At 45.4% G+C, this 20,581-nt stretch overlaps 1 protein-coding gene across 5 annotated transcripts in view; it reads left to right on the top strand.

Annotated features, from left to right (window-relative positions):
* Positions 1-2,121: 2,121 nt before the first annotated feature.
* Positions 2,122-20,581, top strand: part of ADAMTS12 (ADAM metallopeptidase with thrombospondin type 1 motif 12) — a 263,545-nt gene continuing 245,085 nt past the window's right edge. For 2 of the 5 annotated variants that reach the window (XM_081825969.1, XM_081825968.1), the window contains exons 1-2: positions 2,122-2,560; positions 9,585-9,949. In XM_081825969.1, coding sequence (XP_081682095.1) covers positions 2,434-2,560; positions 9,585-9,949 — 492 coding nt within the window. In that variant the 5' untranslated portion in view covers positions 2,122-2,433. The remainder of the gene's footprint in view (positions 2,561-9,584; positions 9,950-20,581) is intronic. The other 3 variants (XM_081825967.1, XM_081825966.1, XR_014146874.1) reach the window with 2 other exon arrangements.

Here is a 20,581-nt window from a genome sequence, read left to right as displayed (position 1 = left end):
TGAGACAACCAAAGATGGAGAGATCAGGAGACAGGCAGTCCTTACCAGGCTGAAGACCCAAGGTACTGGGTATAAAGGTTTGAAAGGGCTGACAGAATACAAAATTTTGGTGGGATTTTATAGTTTCAATATTTCAGGCTTGGATGACTCTGGATGACAGATATTTCTGGTCATGGTCTTGAGAGTAGGAGGGGCAGAGAAAGTAAGGGGAAAGCCATTAGAGTTGAAGAGGTTGTGAAACTCTGAGTCCAGAATGTTCCATGGATCCTCCCTGATATTCCCTGACATTATTGGGACTCAAAAGTTCCCAGAGTTTTTTACCTGAGAGACATAGCTCTTCTCCAGGGCACGGAAGTCAGGAGTGATCCCACCCTCAGATGAGACTCCGCTTGCTATTAAAAGGATAAAATGAAGAGGAAGAAGAGGAGGAAGTGGAGGAGGGAGACTGAGGGGAAGGAAAAGAGGGAGAAAGGAAAAGAAACAAAAGGAGTTCTGGCTCTAAGTGGTTCTTCAGTGCCCTTGTAATTGCATTTCTGCCTGATCATTTCACCAGACTGCCTGTCATATCTGAGTTTCTTTTGCACTTAAGTTATGCTCTTCCTACTTAATATTTACGTCACAGGAGAAGAGGCTCAGAGCACTTCCATGACTGGCCCATGATGACATAACATGCCATGTTACACGACAAGGGGGATAAAGGTTGCAGATGGAATTAATGTTGCTAATGGGCTGGCTTTAAGATCAAGAGATTATTCCGGGTGATCTGAGTGGGCCCACTGTCATCACAAGGATCCTTATAAATGGAAAAGGGAGGGAAAAGAGATAGTGTCATGATGATGCCATATAGGAGACTCACTGGCCATCGCTGACTTTGAAACCAGGGGCAGAGGGCAAGGGACTGAGGAGTGTGGGTGGCCTCTTAGAAGATGAAAAAAACAGGAAAACAACTCTTCCCCACAGCTTCCAGAAAGGAATGCAGCTGTGCTAACACCTGGATTTTAGTCCAGGGAGACCCATCTCAGACTTCTGACCTCCAGAACTATATGATACTAAATCTGTGCTGTTTTAAGTCGCCAACATTATGGGAATGCTTAATGGCGATAATAGAAAACTAATTCATACCCCCTCGAAATACCGTGGAGCATATGCTTCCAGTCTGAAGGATTCATACCCACCCCAAGCCTGTGAGGACCACCTTGCCCTTGGATCACTGCTTTGCTGGGGCTGCCCAGGCCTGCACAGGGTTGAAGGAGTTGCTTTCCTGCACCTCTCATTGGACACATGGCTGGCTGGAGGCCATGGAGGACCAGTATGGGGCCAAATTCCTCCTGAATGGAGTAAGGAAGCCTGTTTCAGCCCAGAGGTGTGAAATCTTGGCTGGATTACCCAGTAAATTCTCAGGATGCTTAGCGAGCTCCCTGGTTTGCAGCATTCTTTCAGTAATGTAAAGCTCCAGCCCAGTGGATGCCCCCTCCATGAGCAGCTGGGCAGGTCAACTGGAGAAATACCTTCACACAGGTCTTGGGCTTATTTACTTCCTCCGCTGTCTTGGTTTCCTTGTGGGTGAGTGGAGGTGGGCTAGGAAAGGTGGGGTAATAAAAGTAGAAAGGCACCAGAGGGACCCGCAGACCCAGCGTAGCTCATAATCATTTGGTCTCATCACGTCTTCGTGCCCATGGACTTGTTCAGGGTTGAACCAGAAGATTAGCTCAGGCCATTTCCCTCTGTGTGACTTGGCCAAGAGAGAAACTGCCCATTTCTTTTTTAAATGGAAGTCCTAGTATGCCTTGGAAGGGAATCCCCGAGAAGGCTGGCGGATGGAGGGGTCTCCGTAGAGCATTGTTAGGAAAAGTTCGGAACTGGGTGGACAAAGGCAGCCAAGGGGGCAGCACTGAGCCGGGAGGGTGGAGGAGTGGGGTCCCCTGTGCCCTACCTCTGCGCTCGGCACTTTCGGCCTGTATTTCGGCCAGGGAGGGCTGGCCTGGGGGCCTCGCTTTTCGCAGTCCCGCCCAGGGTGGCTCTCCCGGGTCTCCCCTATTTGGCCGGCTCGGCAGGGCTCTGGGCGGGGCCGGAGGAGCGTGGGGGTGGGAGGCCGGAGGAAGATGCGCGGAGTTGGCTGCGAGGCCGGGCGCGGAAGGCAGAGGGGTGGGGATCTTGGGTGGGCTGCCCCCTCCCGCTCTGACCCGTTCCACACCCCGCGGAAAGCAGACTGCCAGTTGAATCATTCCCCTTTCAGGAGGGAAGGGGGATAAAGGTAACTAGCCCTTTTCTGCTTGAAAAAGCAAAGGGAAGTCGTGGGCAGCTTTGCAGCCGCTCCGTCCCACTCCTGGACCATGCACCTCTGCATCTTTCTGCTCGGCCACAGGCGAGGACTTGATTTCTTGAGCTGAGAGCTAAACCTTGGTGACTTTTCTTCTCCCCAACAACCGAATCATGCCATGTGCCCAGAGGAGCTGGCTTGCAAACCTCTCCATTGTAGCGCACCTCCTTAACTTTGGGGCCCTTTGCTATGGGAGACAAGCTCAGCCAGGCCCGGTGCACTTCCCGGACAGGAGGCAAGGTTAGTGGCTTTTCTTTATTTCCTTTGAAAACCGTGGTGGTGAGACGCGTGGAAAGTTGGTTGCGCTCCCTTCCCCTCCCCCACTGGCTGAACTCTGCAAAACCGTTTGGCTGAGTTGTAAGGAAATCTGGGCTGGGAGCTCAGTAACATAGGGTGTCTCAGAATTCAGTGTTGAATGTGATGGTTCCTTAATTCTCACTGAAAGGCCAGTATCCCGTCTCTTATACACTAATGCTGTGGCAGGAAAGACCCAAGAGGTAACTGGTAATGCCCCCCCTTTTGTCTCTTCTTTGAATGCTGCTCTGTTTCAATCCTCTATTTTTCAAATTCTGAATATGGAAAATGATTTTTTTTTTTTTTTTTTTTAAGTTCCAACTGGCCACTGGCGGTGTTTCCAGTTAGTTTCAGCTCTGGACAGGGGAGGGGAAATGTGATTCCGGCCCCCTGCTGAGTGAGTTTGGCTGTGTTTTGGTTTCCTGGAAAGATTTAGGGCTGTCTTTTAAAAAATAACAGTTCTTTTTGGGGGACATTTACCACTGTAGGGGCTCACCTTTCCCTGTCCTGCCTTCCTGGGGGCGGCTGACTGCACGTCCTTGTGAATGTCATGAAACATACAATGCTATGGAAAACACTGGCGGGGTTGTGAGGACAACTTGTCCTTAAACCTAACCCCTCGGGCAGAGCAGCACGGCTGCCTTGGTTTTTTTTTATTGGACTTGGAAGGGTCAGAGACACTTTTGTGTTCGGTGGGGAGTTCCTTGCGCATCTAGGAGAAGACAGAGCGGCAGCAGTGGCCCGCATGGCTGGAGAAAGTTCCATGCATCGAGACTGCTAAGGCACTCTGCATGTGTGAGCCCAGCAACCACTGTCCACAGCCTTCTGGGGTGCAGGGACCATTGTTACCATCCCGGTTTTAATGCTGAGGAAGCTTGATGAGTTTATGGGCCCAGCTCATGGTGGAGTGAGGTTTTGAACCCAGGTAGCCTGGCTCCAGAGGCTGGCCTCTTAGCAATAATAGGGTAGGGGCAACACACACACACACACACACACACACACACACACACACTCACCCACCCACCCACCACTGCTTTAGCAAACATTATGTTCAGTGTTTGCTGACTATGCTCAAGCCTTGAGAAGCTTCTCTAGCATTTGGACCCCCTTTAATCTGCAAGACCACTTGGGTGGCAGAGATCAGGAGCCTGCCTTTGTTGAGGATTTCCACACAGGGTTCTGCCTACATTGCAAAGTTCAAATACTGCTGAGAGCTCATCTGCTGTGACTTCAGGAGCAATCCGAAGCAAGTCCCTTTGCTTTCCTTGGAAGCTGGAGCCTGAACACCAGGGTTAGATGTCAATCACCCAGCACTTGCTTGTGTAAACCTTCCAGATACAATCTCCCACCCCCAAGTTTAAAATAGCATTTGTTTTTCTTTGAAAAACAGCCCCTTTGTGAAAAGTCTCCCTTCTGGCAGCACAATCAGAGCCTGTGAGCACTCCCCAGGGCGTTTGGAGAGGATTTGGTTCAAAGACACACATTCTCCTGCGTTGGTTTTCAGCTCTCCTTGCTCCACATCTTCTTTGTAAGCGAATTCAGCTTAGTGTGGAGCAGACCCCCCCTGGGCGTTGCTCTCTCCTCCCTGGAAGGGGAGAGATGGTTGTTTTGCTTGGTGGCCACTGGGGTTATGTGCTGAAACTATTTGATACTGACAAGTAGCTGTAGAGTGCTCGGAGTTTATCAGCAATGCACAGATATTTAGGTTTTAAAAATAATTTCCACTTCTAAAAGTCTTCTCCAGAATATTTGTTCTTAACTCACCAATGGATTTACAAGTAATCCACATTTGGTGCAACAGAGAAATTCCTGAGCAGGCTTCATTTAGAACCGAGTGGAGAGAGGGAGAACAATTGAGAGAGAGAGAGGTGGAGAGAAGGGATGAGAAAATTCTAAGGCTTCATGGGACTAGGATGACCTGGGTTTTGCCCCAAATGATCAGCCTGTCATTTCCCAAAGAACCCATGTACCTAGATTTCCACTTCTACTCTGACAACATTTTTTTTGTTTTTTTTAAAGATTTTATTTATTTATTTGACAGAGACAGAGAGCACACAAGCAGGGGGAGTGGCAGGCAGAGGGAGAGGGAGAAGCAGGTACCCCGCAGAGCAGCGGGGGGGCCCAGTGTGGGACTTGTTCCCAGGACCCCGGGATCATGACCTGAGCAGAAGGCAGTCGCTTAACCAACTGAGCCACCCAGGCGCCCTCTGACATTTTTGAATTGCACCCAAATTCTGAGCATTTAAACTTGAAAGTGACTTCAGATATCATCTCCGCCATCCTTATTTTTCCAGAGGAGGAAGGGGGGCCTCGGAGGTGAGTCTGTTAGTCAGTGTGTGTTCAGTGAGCACCTATGAAGTGCTCCTTCACCCGAGGGGTGGAGGGGATTGTACAGGGTGTGGTTGGAAACATTCTGATCCTAGATAATCATTAACATTCTTTCTAGCCCTACGGGTCGGGCAGAGGGAGGATTTTAGTCCTGGAAAAGAACACAGAGGTACATCCAATCTTTTCTGGGAGCAGAAAAGGCAGATTTGACACTCTGCCCAGTATTCTTTCCACATCACTCACTTGTGATATAGAAAAGTGCAGTGACTTCCACAAGGTTTCTTGGTTCCCAACCAAGTGTCAGAACAACGGGAAATATTAGTCTTGCGCACAACATACTGCCTTTTTTCCCACAACCAGTGATAGCCCCTTGGGTTCCTTATTCCTTGTATTGTCTACAGGTCACCGGCTGCATCTATGATCTCTTTTGCTCCCAGCAACTCTGAAATCAACAGGGCGGGCATTTTATCCCACAGTAGAAATGTGTTTTCGGCAGCACAGGTTGGTGTAAGAACAGTGGGAGTGTTTCCAGACAAGTGTTTTGAGTGTGCTTCAAGACAAATGGCCTAATAATGTATCTATGCTATTTGGAAAAAAAGAAAGAAGGAAGTGATTTCATGTATTTTCTTTATGTAAGAAGACACTTCACAGTTTTGGTATTTTATTTGTGTTTGCTATCATAAGCAATGATAGTCTGGAGGTTGGTGGTCATATAGTTGGTGAGCAACTCCAACCTCCTGTGGCGTATTTTACAACTTGGGAGGGATCAACGCGATCCTCCACATCTTGACACATGTGGTTTTCTATGGTAAAAATATATTTGAAAGGTTGCAGCATCCCATGGAAGAGAATTATGAAAATGAACTTCTGACTCTTAGAGAATTTCATTGCTCTTTTTAGTGAAGAGTCCTTAGAAATTCATTGCTCTCTAAGATAGAAATACACAATACAAAGAGTTAAGTATAGGTTTAACCTAAAGTATAAAATCTGGCAGGTAAATATTCTCTTACCTCTCTCCTTTCTTTCTAAGCAGAGGGTAAAAAATCGCCTGATGTTGCGAATTTTCAAAAGCACTTGTGCCAACAGGCTTCACTCAAAGCTTCTCGTGAAGTATCATCAATGTTTGTGACCGAGGCTTTCGAGGCTAATTTTAAAGAAGGCAAGTCAAGGTATTCAGGACTGATAATGTGTTTCCATAAAGCTGCAGACTGTGATGGGATTTCAGTGTGCCTCAGTTCCTCCCACCCACAGCCTTGTTGACTCCCCAACTTGACATCTGGTTCTCAGCGGTAGACCCTTGAGAAGCAGCAAGGGCAGCGGTTAGAAGGGTGGGCTCCGGGGTCAGATCACCCCAGAATGAATCCTTGTCCTTCTCCATTGTCTTTTTACAGGAGTGGGAATGAGGGCTAAATGAGGGACACAGTTAATAATATCTGTCCCAGAGAACCGTACACATTAGACAAGACCAGGTTGGTATACTCTAAATGCTGGGCTTGACCACAGGAATGGTAAAAATTATTTCCTGACATGTACTTTCTCCATTTCTATCATATCCCCTCTGAGCTCTGCCTTCTATTGGCCAAAGTTATAGCTACCTCATCTTCCAAACTAAATACCCACTGAGAGGAAGCCAAGGTGAGCGAGGGCTTCTCCCCTGTCTCTGCTTGGAGTTTATACCTATTTATGGCCACAGTGATCCTTGATGGCCAAGTTTCTATCTTTAATACCAATCATAGCCACTGAGTGCTATTTGTCAAGCACCGCTCTACATCTGTTACATATATTAATACACACTGGATCCTCACAGCCACCCTAGGGGGTGAAAACTCATACTGTGACTCCTTTGTATAGATAAAGCAACGGCAGGTGGGCCACCAGCATAAGTCACACTCCCGTGGCCTCTTATTTCTGTCCACACCTATGGGCTGACATGGCTTAGCTGCTTCGTTTGCAATCAAATCAAGAGGCAAAACTACTCTTACCCCTTGTTACTCTACCTGCCAAACAGGCCATTATTATCCTCCCTTTATTGCTGAGCAAACTGAAGCCTCTTAAAGAAGTCAAGCCACCTTCTTCTTGTCAAATCATCTCCCCAGGGCAGTGGTGTCACTTCTACTCTGTTATACATTTCTGCCAAGGGCAACTGCTTATGTACATGAAGTACAGGGGCTAAGAACATGATTTTGAAATAGGAAACATGAGATTTCAGTATAAGTGATGTTGCATATTGGCTCTGGGACCTCTCTTAGGCTCTGTTTCTTTATCTATGAAATGAGAATTCACTGAAATTGTGAGGACTGAGTGAGAAGGGACTGATGGTGCCTGGCTCATAGCAAGTGCTCGTTAAATGGTTACTGTGGTTATTATCATTATATTATTGTATAGCCAACTTATGCTGGATCTCTTCAAAACCCATTAGAAAGAAAGCAACTGGGTCAAGAGCTCTAAATTTGTTTGCTCTTTTATTCTTTTAGGAGTAGGTGCCAGGGCTTAGGCAAGCTTTATCTTTCATTTTATACTTTCAAAAATCATGTTTAATTCTTTGAGATGCATCTTCAGCGACAGGCCCTATAAGGCAAATAGGAGCATTCCCTGAGAGGGGGAGTCAGCATCTGGGCAGTGAGCACGCACAGCCGGGCCCATTGCAAGATGATGGCTATACACTGTTGGGTAAGACTTTTTTTGCCCCTAACTTCCATCCACTGCTCACCCTGGAGAAGCCAGAGACATTACTGTGAGTAGCAGAAGAAAAGAGTAACCCAAAGGAAGCCAATTGTATCCACTTTCTTCCGACCCACCCTGGCCTTTCCCCTCCTAAGCTCTGAACTTGGAAGGTCAGTGAGACTCTGATGCTAAATATGTCCAGATATTCTTTGGGGAGTATCAGAGGACTGAGTCAATTTGACTCCTAGTTCATGGCACGCTAGCGTCACTGATTTGCGCAAAACCCCTTTCTTGCTTTATTTTATTATTTTTTTTGCATTTTTGTCCCCACTCCCATTCCTCCTCATGGAAAACCATTTTAATGGGTTCCATATGTATTTTTCATTTGCATATGTTCTGGCTGACTTTGTATTATTGTTTTGGTGTGCATGTATTTTCCATTGATGTCAGTGGCTCTGTATTAACTTGTATTGTTTCTTATTTTTCACTGATCCTTGTTTTTAAAGGTTTGTCCACGTTGCTGTGTGATTTGTTGCTCAGAACCGCTGCAATTAGAAGCAGTGATTCTGGATTTTTTTACACCTAAAAAACAGAGACTATTTATTAGTACCTAAGTTGAAAACTCTGCGCTCTGCCCCAGATTTCATCCAAGGCAGAGATGAACAATTTCACAAAGTGTGTTGGAAGGCAGTTGTCTGGGAAAAGAGGCTGTTTTATAAACGTACCCCATTAAGTCCAGTTCTTTTAATTAACCTACTACAGATGTGCTCATTGATAGAGCGACACATTGCGAGCCAGGCAGCTGCGATGGGCAAGATTCTGCCTCCAGAGGCTTCGGGAATAAAGTCTGATGCCCAAAAACCGTGGTAAAATGAGGCTATTCTGAGAGGTATGGAAAGTTAAGGACCTGAGAGAACTTGAACCAGGGACCTTAGGAGAAAGAAGGGGGATTGTAGTTGGGATGTTCAAGCCTAAGTGAGAATAAACAGGCTATCAGTAGAGAGTGCAAAAGTGCGACGTAACTGTAGAAAACAACGTAAGCAAGAAGGTGCAAGGAATACATCTGGGAGGTGGCCAGTGGAATTTGATTTTCCTTCTCGCTCTCTTGCTTCCTCCCTGGCTCCTTTTCTTTCTTTCTTTTCTTTTTTCTCTCTAACGCAAACAATGAGTTATTTTACTAAGTGGCTAATGGTTTGCCTTAAGTAGTCTGGCATCCTGAGGGATGATTCGCCCCTGCTAGTTAGGTTCCTTGTTCTTTTCAAACATCAGGATGAGGAGGAAGTGGTGGGAATTTAAACGTGAGCAAGCCAAAAGGTGTATGTGTTCTCCTGTGTGGAAGGGACAAGTGTCCTGTCTTGCATTTTTAAAGCGGCAGTTTTCATCTTACCATTTTATTTTGTATACTTTGTAAAAATAAAAAAAAAAGAATCCAACTTTGTTTCTTTAAGTACCCGTTTCATGTTACAGAACACTAATGCTGTGATCCGTGTGAAGTTTGTCAGAGTCTATACGACGGGTTAGCTGTTTTTATTTTTCTTCGAACCTGAGTTAATGGGAAGTTCCTGAGGCGTTTAAGCTCCTTAAAATAAACAGCTAGGCTCTGTGACTTGTATTCATCAACTCAAGACTTGAAACATTCCTTAAGCTGACCTTGCCTCCTTGCTAACTGGACGCCTCATGAGTGAATTCTCATCTTGATTTGTCTCTGGGAAAACATCTGCCATCCAGAGTTGTGCCCGGGTGCCAGCTCAGACTGCCACGTGTCATCCAGGAGGGGCCCCGAGTCGATTTTGAGTCGTTCAGGGAGTTTACTGTTGCCAGGGTTTGTGCGGTAGATGGGATCTGTAAACTTCAGGCCAGCAGGGGTATTTTGCCATCAACACGCTAAAGTCTAAGTTCCAAATGGCTGAGCGCTTACCTTGCTGGAGACTCAGCAGAGAGTGCTCTCAGTTTTATTCTTTGTGTCCTTTTCTTTCAGAGCATTTTATCAAGGCCCTGCCTGAATACCACGTGGTGGCCCCCGTCCGGGTAGATGCCAGTGGGCATTTTCAGTCCTATGGCTTGCACCATCCCGTCAGCAGCAACAACAGGAGGAAGAGAGACTTGGATGGCCCAGAGGAGCGGGTGTACTACAGAATTTCACACGAGGAGAAGGACCTGTTCTTTAACTTGTCCGTCAATCAGGGATTTCTTTCCAAAAGCTATATCTTGGAGCGGAGATACGGGAACCTTTCCCATGTGAAGATGGTGGCTTCCTCGGCATCCCCCTGCCATCTCCGGGGCACAGTGCTGCAACGGGGCACCAGGATTGGGACCGCGGCCCTCAGCGCCTGCCAGGGACTGGTGAGTGCCTGGGTCCCTCGCCTCCCTCCTCTGCCCCCAGGCCCCTGTCCTCCCAGCCTGCACACCCAGTTACCAGTGGGCTCGCACACACCTTCAGCGCGTGCAGATTCAACACTTGTGATGTGCATGGTCCTGGCTGCCAAACGGGTTGGGGAGAAATGCATGAACGTAAAAGTTGACCAATGTGGGAGGTATGGAGAGTAAGGGCGCTGAGGCCTCAGAGCAGGGAGAACTTCCACCAGGAACAGCGTGGGGGGAAGGGAGGACTGGAGTCGGGTTTTCAGCCTCTGAGGCCGCTCTGAGGGGATTGTACCTGAGTGGCTGGCCAGCCCCTTTTGAATTAGGAGGACCTGGGTTTGGACTGAGAGAGGCTCATAGCGAAGACGGTGTCGTCAGCAGCTGCTCTGGTAGATAGCTGACTATGTGGACTTCGTCATCAGACTTCATACGGAAACTTAGGCTCAGTTTATCCCTTCGTGCCTTGGTTTGCTCACCTGTGAGAGATAAAATGGAGATAATGACAATACCCATCTCACACAGCAGGGCTTGGCAAAGAACGGCCCGCAGACCAAATCTGGACCACCACTTGTTTTCATAAATAAAGTTTTATTGGAACATAGAGAAGCCCACGTGTTTACATTGTCTAAGGCTGCTTTCAAAGTACAACAGCAGAGCTGTTGGGATCAGGACTGTATGGCCCATGAGCCCCCAAAATTGCTATCTGGCTTTGATAGGAAAAAAAAAGTCCTGATCCCCGTAATAGAGTATTGTGGGAATTAAATGAATAAATATAAATATATGTAAACACCTTAGAAGAGTGCTTACGAATAATACACACTCAATGGATGTTGGGTGCTATTATCAATTTTTTATGTTTCCAATATGCCAGGTACTGGATTGTGTGGTGTGTGAGGTGGTTTCTGTATGTCATCCTCTTCTGCTCTCCAGGCCCCCATCTTGGTTATATTTTAGTAGATGATGAAGCTTGAAGATGTCGAATAACTTTACTGCGCAGCTAATTTGAGCCCGAGACTTTCTACCCCTTACAAGTTGCCCTCTAATCCCCTCACCTCCCCTGGTTTTGGGGAACCACTAATCTACCTTCTATCTCTGTTATCTGCTTATTTGAAACGCTTGTTTTAATGACCCCTCCAGGAGATTCTGGTGCTCACTGAAGTTTAAGACTGGACTAGAGCAGTCATTCATAACCCTGGCTGAACATTAGGATCCACTGCGGAGCTTTTAAAAAGTACCCATTCCCCATCCGTCCTCCCAGATGTTTGGATTTAAGTGGTCTGAGACTGGAGCTCAGACATCAGTAATTTTTTAAAGCTCCCTAGGAAACTCTAATGTGTGGTAGGTGTTGCCAGCCAATGGATTAGCGTGAGTGGGGATTAATTAGCAGTATTAGCCAATATTACTGTAAAGTAGCAGTTCTCCCCGAATAATTCTAGCGTGCAGCCAGGGTTGAGAACTGCTGCTCTCAGTTGTCCTCCCTTTTTATCCTGTGCTTTCTTAGGGAGACTGCACACTGTTTAGCATTATTCCACGCTCGGTAACAGAATATTGGGACCTTTTCAATTTCAAATGGCCCCAGGGAGCAGTGTAGACTACCATGTGGGCATTTTCAGATTCAGATTCCAGATTCATACTAAACACAGGGACACAAAGAAGCAAATAGTAACTAATGGACTAATGTGGTAGCCAGATGATGGAAATTTTAGATTCAAATTGCTGAATGATTTTTGCCAGAAGAACGAGTCTACTGGCATAATTTTGGAGCCCGTTACACAGAATTGAACAGTTTATGGACAGTTACAAAATAGGCACTAAAATCCAAATGACTTTCTTCCCTTTCTGTGAGCATACGAGCTGGCTGGCTTCAAGTTCATTTACCATTATGGCCAGTGCTCCACATCAAAGTGATAGTGGTTGGACGTGTGTCTGATTTCTCCTGATCACTTATCTGGAATCTGACTTCTGTGATATTTGTTTTCCCTTTCACCCAAACATGACCCCACCATCAAATTCACAGGATGGCAGGCTTAGGATATATTCACTTTTAAGCCCCCCACCACCCTAAGGACAGAGGTGGCGTTTGGGAAGGCTTTCTGAGGAAGCAAACACTCTCATGTGGAGGAGGACATCTGCTTCTCCTTTCTATGGCTCAGGCCTGGCATAATCTTTGCTTTAGATGTAGTCACCCTAATGCTGTAGGCTGTGTTCTCTTGGGGTTGTCTATAATTTAGGGTCTATTTAGCTTCCCTTGGAGCAGGCTCAGATGGTTGCAAACTGAAGACCCAAGAAAGGTCACTCGGGCCAGGGTGTGGGGTGACCTCCTTCCTCCACTTAATACCTTCCACATGGCTTTGGTCCCCATCTTCTTGGAGGCTGCTCTCCACTGAGTCAGCCCGTGTCCCAGCCCAGCAGCATTCTCTCTGTCGTCTTTACCATTCTCATCACTCTCTCCCTTCAAGTCTTTATAACCTCGAAGTTATGGAATTTGCTTCTTTTGAACAGTTTAGTTGATTTGTTCCATTCTAAGTTCTTTGATGGAGAGACTGTGTTGTTTAATCAGTTAGACTTGGAAGTCCTCCTTGGTGGGAGTCATTACCTGTGAGACTCCCAGGGGGGTCGTTTTGGATTTGCTGTTGCCAGGGGCCCTCTAAGGATTTGTTCCAGGTCAGTTTGTTGTTAGTATTTCAGTTGACGTTTCTGTAAAGTGTTACACTCCACACTTCTGCATGATACGGGATTGGGGTTCTGACCCTTCATGGGTACCCCCCTTCATCGATGGCTTGGTCTAGTCTCCCAGCACCTGGACTGTATACCTGAGTCAGTAAATATTTTTAATGTTTGTTATTTTAGTAAATATTTTAAATTCTTGTTCACAGTCAGAGACAGTATTTCTCACCTCAGGCTTTATTAAAGTGAATATGATTTTTGGCTCTATCCTAAAGCCTAGCCTCAATTCCAGCCACTACCGGGGCATTAGATCCTGACCCCTAATCTGAATAGCTAGCTAGCTGGTCATGGCTCTCTCTCTCTTTCTCTCTCTCTCTCGAGGGCCACTAAGCTTCAACTCCCACTCAACTTTTTCCTTTTCCCTTTTAGCACACTGAGATTTTCTTTCTTGTTTTGAGCTCAATTATGGATTGAAATTTTCAAAGAGGTATTATTTTCAGTTTTTCTTTAAAGTTAAACTTTTTATTTTGAGATAGTTATAGATTCATATGCAGTTGAAAGAACTAATACTGAGAGATCCCATGTACCCTTGACTCAGTCCCCCCCAATGGGAACATCTTGCCCAAATTACTGTACAATATCATAGCCAGCATTTTGACATTGATACAGTCAAGATGCCCAACATTTCCATCACAAACAATTCCTTGTGCTGTCTTTTTATAGACACACCTGTTTCCTTCAGGGCCCCAGCTCTTCCTTATGTGTGCATTTTATATTTAAGTCATGATACATTTAAAAAAAAAATTTTCCCCTTTATTTAAAAAAACTTTTTTTTAAAAGATTTTATTTATTCATTTGAGAGAGAGAGAGAGAGAGAGCACAAGCAGGGGGAGAGGCAGAGGGAGGAGAAGCAGACTCCCTGCTGAGCTGGGAGCCCGCCATGGGGCTCAGTTCCAGGGCCTGGAGATCGTGATCTGAGTCAAAGGCAGACGCGTAACCAACTTATCCAGCCAGGTGCCCTGAGTCATGATCCATTTTGAGTTAATTTTTGTATAAGATGTGAGACTTAGGTAGAGGTTCATTCTCATTCTCTTTTTTTTCTTATTGCCTATGGATGTCCAATTGCTCCAGCACCATTTTTTTTAAAAAAAGTTACCTTCCTTCCATTGAATTGCTTCTATACTTGTCAAAAATCACTTGGAAATATTTTTGTGTCTATTTCTGAGTTTTATATTCTATTCCACTAGTAGAATCTTTATCACTATAGCTATATAATTAGTCTGGAAATCAAGTAGAATGATTCCTACTGTTTTATATTTTGTCAAAATTGTTTTAGTAATTCTCCTTCCTTTGCCTTTCCATATAAGTTTTAGAATAATCTGACCACAAAAATTTGCTGAGATTTTGGTAAGAATTATATTAGACCTATATATAAATTTGGGAAATTAACATTTGTTGTGTTTAGTCCAATCCATGAACATGGTAAGTCTCTTCCAATTCTTCCCATGAAACCTATCCAGGTTGACTGGTGGGACTGAAAGATCCATGATGCTTGGTCTTCCCTCCTTCCCAAGGTGAGAATTTTGTAGCTCCTTGGGCCCTCCCTTCTAAATCTCACTCTGATGGCATTTCTCACCAGGAAATCTCCCAGCCATTAAATGGGTTGTTCTTATGGACCTGCAGGCCCATCCCACCTGTCCAGTAGTTAGTATGATTAGAGAATGAGGCTGTTAAATGGACTCAATAATTGCCTTGTATTTTTTTTAATTTACTTTTCTGGGTCAGAGAATTTATTTGGGGAAAAATTGTGAAACTGTTTTTGCAAATTTCTTCCCTTGGTTTGTTCACTCACATTTATTCTTGAAGTATTCTGTTTTGGAGAATTTTCTGATTCTAAATTAGTCTGGTAGAATGATAGTAATTTCTTCTGTGCTGAACCTCACTGTCTCCCCTGCTGCTGAAAGATGGGGGCTGGTGGGCAAGACTTAGCTCATTGATTCAGAGCAGGTTTGGAGAAGAGTCTGCTCTGATGGAACCCAAGTTTCTATGCCTCATTAGTATGATTTAGGATTTCTTTTCAGTCTGAAGAATTCCAGTGCCCTTTTCCCTTTTGGTAGGTTTTTAAGTGTGCAGCTTGTCTCGAAAGCTGTAGCAAGAACCTTCATTTCAGTGACTGCCTTAACCTCACATGCCCCTTGCAAACTATTTCTACATGAAAAATATGGATAATCTCATTAGTCATCCCTGCTTATCTCACACCATTGTAGATAACAGCTTCAAATACTTGAGAAAAGTACCCAGTTCTTTTGTTGGCTTAGTAGGAGTAGCCGAATCTCTTTACCCACATTGTTACGACACCTCATGAAAACTGCTCTTGTCAAGTCATCAGTGAAGGTCGTGTTGCCAGTAGGTGCTTCTCTGGTTTCCTTGTACTTGTGTTTCAGCACCATGTGACACAATTCCTATTTTTAAGTATTTTTTTCTCTTGGCTTAAGTGACACCATATTATTACAGTTTTACTCCTACCCACCACTCTGAGAGTTCTGTCTCAACATCCTTTACTCCCTTCCATATCTTTAATTAATAGAATGTTCCAGGGCTTGGTCTGTGGCTCCCTCTTCTCTAACTTGACCCTCTTATTAGGTGATCCTGACCAGCCTCAAATGCTATCTACTTATCTGTCATTCTGTCCATCTGTCTATCTGTTCATTTATCATCTATCATTATTATCTATCATCTATCTAATCATCTCTTTGTATAATTATCTGTCTTTTGTGTCTACCTGTCTGTCTGTCTGTCTGTCATCACTCATCTGCCTATCATCTATATCATCTGCCTCTATCTCTGTATATGTATACGAATAACTACTAAATTTATGTATCTAACTCTGATATTTCCTAGTTCCAGCTCTTTGCCATTTCTCCATGTATGCCTAATAGGAATCTTAAATTTGACATGTTCAAGGCAATCCTCTTTTTTTTTTTTTTTTTTAAGATTTTATTCATTTGACAGAGAGAGAGAGCACAAGGAGGCAGAGCGGCAGGCAGAGGGAGAGGGAGAAGCAGGCTCCCTGCCAAGCAGGGAGCCTGATGCGGGGCTCGATCCCAGGACCCTGAGATCATGACCTGAGCTGAAGGCAGATGCTTAACCGACAGAGCCACCCAGGCGTCCCCAAAGCAATCCTCTCTATTCCCTCCTCCAGCCATCTTCCCCATCGCTGGGCACGTCTACTCCATTCTTCTAGTTACCCGGGCCAAAACCCGTGGAATTATCATTGACTCATCTATTTCTCTCCTACTCTCTATTTATTCTTATCAGCAAATCCTGTCTGCTCTTCCGTCAAAATATGTGCAGAATCTACCACTCTTGTCACTTGTACACCTAACACCCTAGTTTGCTCATTCTCAACAGGGGTAGTTTTGCCCTATAGGGGATATTTGGCAATGTCTGGAGATATTTTTGGTTGTCACAACTGGGAAAGGGGAGATGGCTTCTGGCTTCTAGTGAGAGATATTGGAAACTTTCTACAGTGTACAGAATGGCCCTCCACAACAAAGGATTATATGGTACAAAATGTTAATAGTTTCGAGGTTGAGAAACTTTCCCCTAGTTCTAGTCACCATCCTGTCTCTTCTGGACCACGGCATTGACCTCCCAAGTGGTCCTCCACTTCCTGTGTTAATTCCCTGCAGACCATTTCTCACCATGGCCAGACTGGACTTTTAAACCCATTTATAGAGCAGTGCGCTCTGCTGCTTCAAATCTCTACTTACTTCCCATCACGGTAGAATACAATCCGAATGTCTTGTCCTGGCTTGCGGGCTCCCTCTGACCTGCTCATTGCCTACCTCCCTGCCCTCCTGCCCCATCACCTTGCCCTCCCGCCGAGTACTCCAGGCACACTGACCTTCTCTCTGTTCTTCAGTTGCACCAAACACACTCTGCCTCATCTCCTTTGCATTCATGTTCCCTCTGCCTAGAATGTTCTTCCTTCAGATTTCTACATAGCTGCTCCTTCTTGTCTTTCAGATCCCAGCTTATGATCTTCCCTGACCATTCAGTCTACATTAGATGCCTCCAGTGTTCTATCACATTGCCTGTTTTATTTTTAAAAGAACCTAAAATACCTGATACTTTCTTTTCTTTTTTGCTTAACTTTTCTTTCCCTCATGCTGTCTTGTTCACACATTTAGTTGTGTTCCATAGTAAACCTTCAGTAAATAGTGGTTGAAGGGAAGGATGCGTTTATTTCAGCATTTAGCCTTTTACTGCCCCACATTCCTGTAGACCTTTCCAGGCTGTGGCTTCACAGTGAGATTATGGTTCCTCAACCACCCAAACAATGGCTCGCACGCCACCTATTGACTTCTAGAATGCGGTCTACTTAAATGGTCCATGAATCACTTCTGGTGTGTTCCCAGGGCACTGGCTCCTCATCATGGCAGTGTGATGTTGTTCTGCTATATGGCCCTCCTGGGTCTAAGAGCGTTGTGACGCTAGGAACACTGTGGCTCCAAGAACACTGTGACTGCCACTGTGATTGCCACCGTCATGTTGACTTTGGGAAGGAGACACTGCTATCAACTTTACTATTCTCTTCTGGGCCTGGGTCAGGGCTTTTCTTAGTTCTGCAAAGCACATCAGATTCCAAACTAATTTTCAGTAAGAGTCTTTAAAAAGTTTGCATATAAAAAGAAGGAAGGACAATACACATAATGACCTGAAACTTCTTTTCGCCTTGGCTGTGCTGAGTCTAGGCTGAGCTCCAAGAGGGTCTCTGACCAAGCACCTGGCCTTTTGATCTGTAGCAAGGATCTGCCTTACTGGCCATCTCCCTGCTATCGGGTGCACTGAAGCATAATTCTCTACTGAGTCCTGGGCCCAATCACGAGGCCTCTGAGAAAGGAGGAAAATTTCCCCACCCTAGACTCAAGCCCATCTTCTATTTCTTTTTCCCAGGTGTTTCTTGCAAGGAATAGCTACTTGCTTCAGGGGAAACCCCAACCTAAAGCCAACTCCATAAAAGTACCCCATCATGGGGACCAGTGAGGGCTGAAATCTAGCTCACGCTCTACCAACTGAACCAAATCCTAGCTTCAGGAGGAAAAGAGGGCTTTTTATCATCCCTTTACCCCCAGATGACAGTCACATGAGGACACAGTCACCCATTGTCAGCATGTTTCCCAAAGCTTGAGGTACTCAGTTTCATATAGCAGTATGGAGAGGTGGGCTGTGTATGCACATTAAGAGCAGATCCTGGGCGCCCGGGTGGCTCAGTTGGTTAAGCGACTGCCTTCGGCTCAGGTCATGATCCTGGAGTCCCGGGATCGAGTCCCACATCGGGCTCCCTGCTCAGCAGGGAGTCTGCTTCTCCCTCTGACCCTCTTCCCTCTCATGCTCTCTGTCTCTCATTCTCTCTCTCGCAAATAAATAAAATCTTAAAAAAAAAAAAGAGCAGATCCTTTTCCATTGAGCTCTCGAAAGTCTTGACCAATACTTTTCCCCAACCTCTTCTTCAATTCAAGGTGAAGAACAAGTTGGTGTCTATTTCCTGAGACTATTGGGTTCTTTGCTTCTGATCTCCAATGAACAACTGCTTGAGCTGGAACAAGGGAGGAGGCTTCTCAGGAAGACACAGTTACATAAATGCTCAGATCCTATTGACATGTCAGAGAAAAACATTTCTACCCAATAACTATGTTTGAAGGGCACCCCTCTGTTTCTTTGTTTAGCCATCTTTACATTGAGGTGAAGAGAATTTTACTTTTTGTCACCAGAGCAAATGGAACATCTGCCCAAAAAAGAAGTTTAATCTTAGGATGCAGGACCCTATGAAGCCTTGGAGTGGTCTTCTAGCTTCTCACTAATAAGACCTCAGTTTTTATTAGGATGTGCTGTTATATCATTGTAACTCTTTAAACTTTGTTAGGTTCTAATTTCCAAAAATGCAAGAATGAAGTATTCTCTGTGTTTTGCTGTGCAAATGTTGTCAATGAGATGAATGGCATTTAAAACTCTATGCTGTGTAATGGCGCGTCCACTGAGAGAGGGGGTATGCTTCATACCACTGTACTCCCTTAAATGCAGTTCAGTTCTTGGCCCGGATGGAAAGGTCTGCGGCTTCTTTTTCCATACAATCAAAGAATGTAACCGTTTCTGCCCTCTTGTTCTTGAGCTCCGGCTGAAGCCCAGGGTGATGTAGCCAAGGAATGAAATCCACTGGCAGAACTGTGTGGGAAAACTTGCCCAGCATGGCTTCTTGCCTTGCTTCCTGATCTCGAACTCTGTGGCTTGTTTGCAGAACACAGTTGTTTGAGTTGTGGGATGCCCGTGTGTCAGGGTTTGTCGTTCTTCGCCAGGAGGGATGGAAAGAAATGCTCTGTGTATCCCCTAACTCTGCTCCCAGGCTGACGAATTCCCATGACCCCTGACCTTTGGGGGTTGCCTGGTCAGACCCATGCTGACTCCGACATGAGACTTTGGAACAGGGCCTCTGGCTGGCAGAAGATGCCGCTCCTCATTATTAGTGCTTTGTGTTACAGACTCATCCCATGAGCGTTGTCCCCCTCCCCTTCTTTTTCATCTTTCTGCTTCCTTTTCAGTTATCTTGTGAGTTCCCAGCAGGATGGATTGGAAGTGAGAGAGAGAACTGAAGAACCTGTATTTCAAGAAGCAGCGTTATTTTCTTCCCTTTGCTAGGTCTTGAATTAGGGGCCTTCTCTGTGGACCAAGCACAGGCCAAGAGAAGGAATGACCCCCGGCTTATGGGGGATGAGAGGAGGCCAGGTGCTCTGTTTGTTACTGGGTTAATTACTTGGCTTATGTGTTCACACAAATGCAGCTGGAGATGTTATTCCCTTCTCCTGTATATCTCTTCTCCGAAGGCTTTATTTTGAATCTCATTTCTGTTTTCATTACAGAGACTGAAGATGAGATGTGCAGAGTTTCCCACTTGATGTTCATATATTACTGTTCCTCTTCTTTTTTGATTGTGTATGAATCATAGGTCCAGGGAGCTTAAATATTAGCTTTCAGAAAGCTCTAGTTCCTTTCACAAATGTCTCCATTGACGAACAGATATTAATAAGAACTTTGAAAAATGAGAAAACAAGAGGCCTGGGTTTTAGGTTTTGTAACTGAAAAAAAATGTTTCGCTTGGTTGTTGGAGATGATCTTTCAGTGTGACATAACTGATTTATTTATTTATTTATTTAAGATTTTATTTATTTGAGAGAGAAGGAGAGAGAAAGCATAAGAGGGGGAAGGGTCAGAAGGAGAAGCAGGCTCCCCGCTGAGCAGGGAGCCTGATGTGGGACTCGATCCCGGGACACCAGGATCACGACCTGAGCCGAAGGCAGTTGCTTAACAAACCGAGCCACCCAGGTGTCCCATAACTGATTTATTTTTGACCAGACAACCTACGTCAGAGAGACATACAGCCAGATCTGTGGAGACTTGGCATATATTTTGTACAGAGCAATCCCACTAGATTTGGGAGTCAGAGAAACTGGGCTCAAGTCCTAGCTCAGTACTTATTGACCCTGTGACCTTAGTTGAGACCCTTTGCCTTTTTGGGTCTGTTATTTGAGTGGACTCGGTCCTTGCTACAAAATGTGTGGCCCATGGACCATCGGCCTGAACATCACGTGGAGCTTGTTACTAATGAACCTTCTCAGGTCCTACCCGATTTGCTGAATCAGAACCTACATTTTAACAAGCTCCCCAGGTAATTTGTATGTGCATTACAATTTTTTTTTTTTTAAAGATTTTATTTATTTATTTGACAGAGAGAGACACAGCGAGAGAGGGAACATAAGCAGGGGGAGTGGGGGAGGGAGAAGCAGGCTTCCCGCCGAGCAGGGAGCCCGATGTGGGACTCGATCCCAGGATCCTGGGATCATGACCTGAGCCGAAGGCAGACGCTTAACGACTGAGCCACCCAGGCGC

This window comes from Leptonychotes weddellii, chromosome 7 (assembly GCF_054177405.1).
Source record: "Leptonychotes weddellii isolate Sample4059 chromosome 7, ASM5417740v2, whole genome shotgun sequence".
In the NCBI taxonomy this organism is placed as follows: Eukaryota; Metazoa; Chordata; class Mammalia; order Carnivora; family Phocidae; genus Leptonychotes; species Leptonychotes weddellii.
Note: the sequence above shows the minus strand (reverse complement) of the source record. Positions and strands in the feature narration are given on the sequence as shown.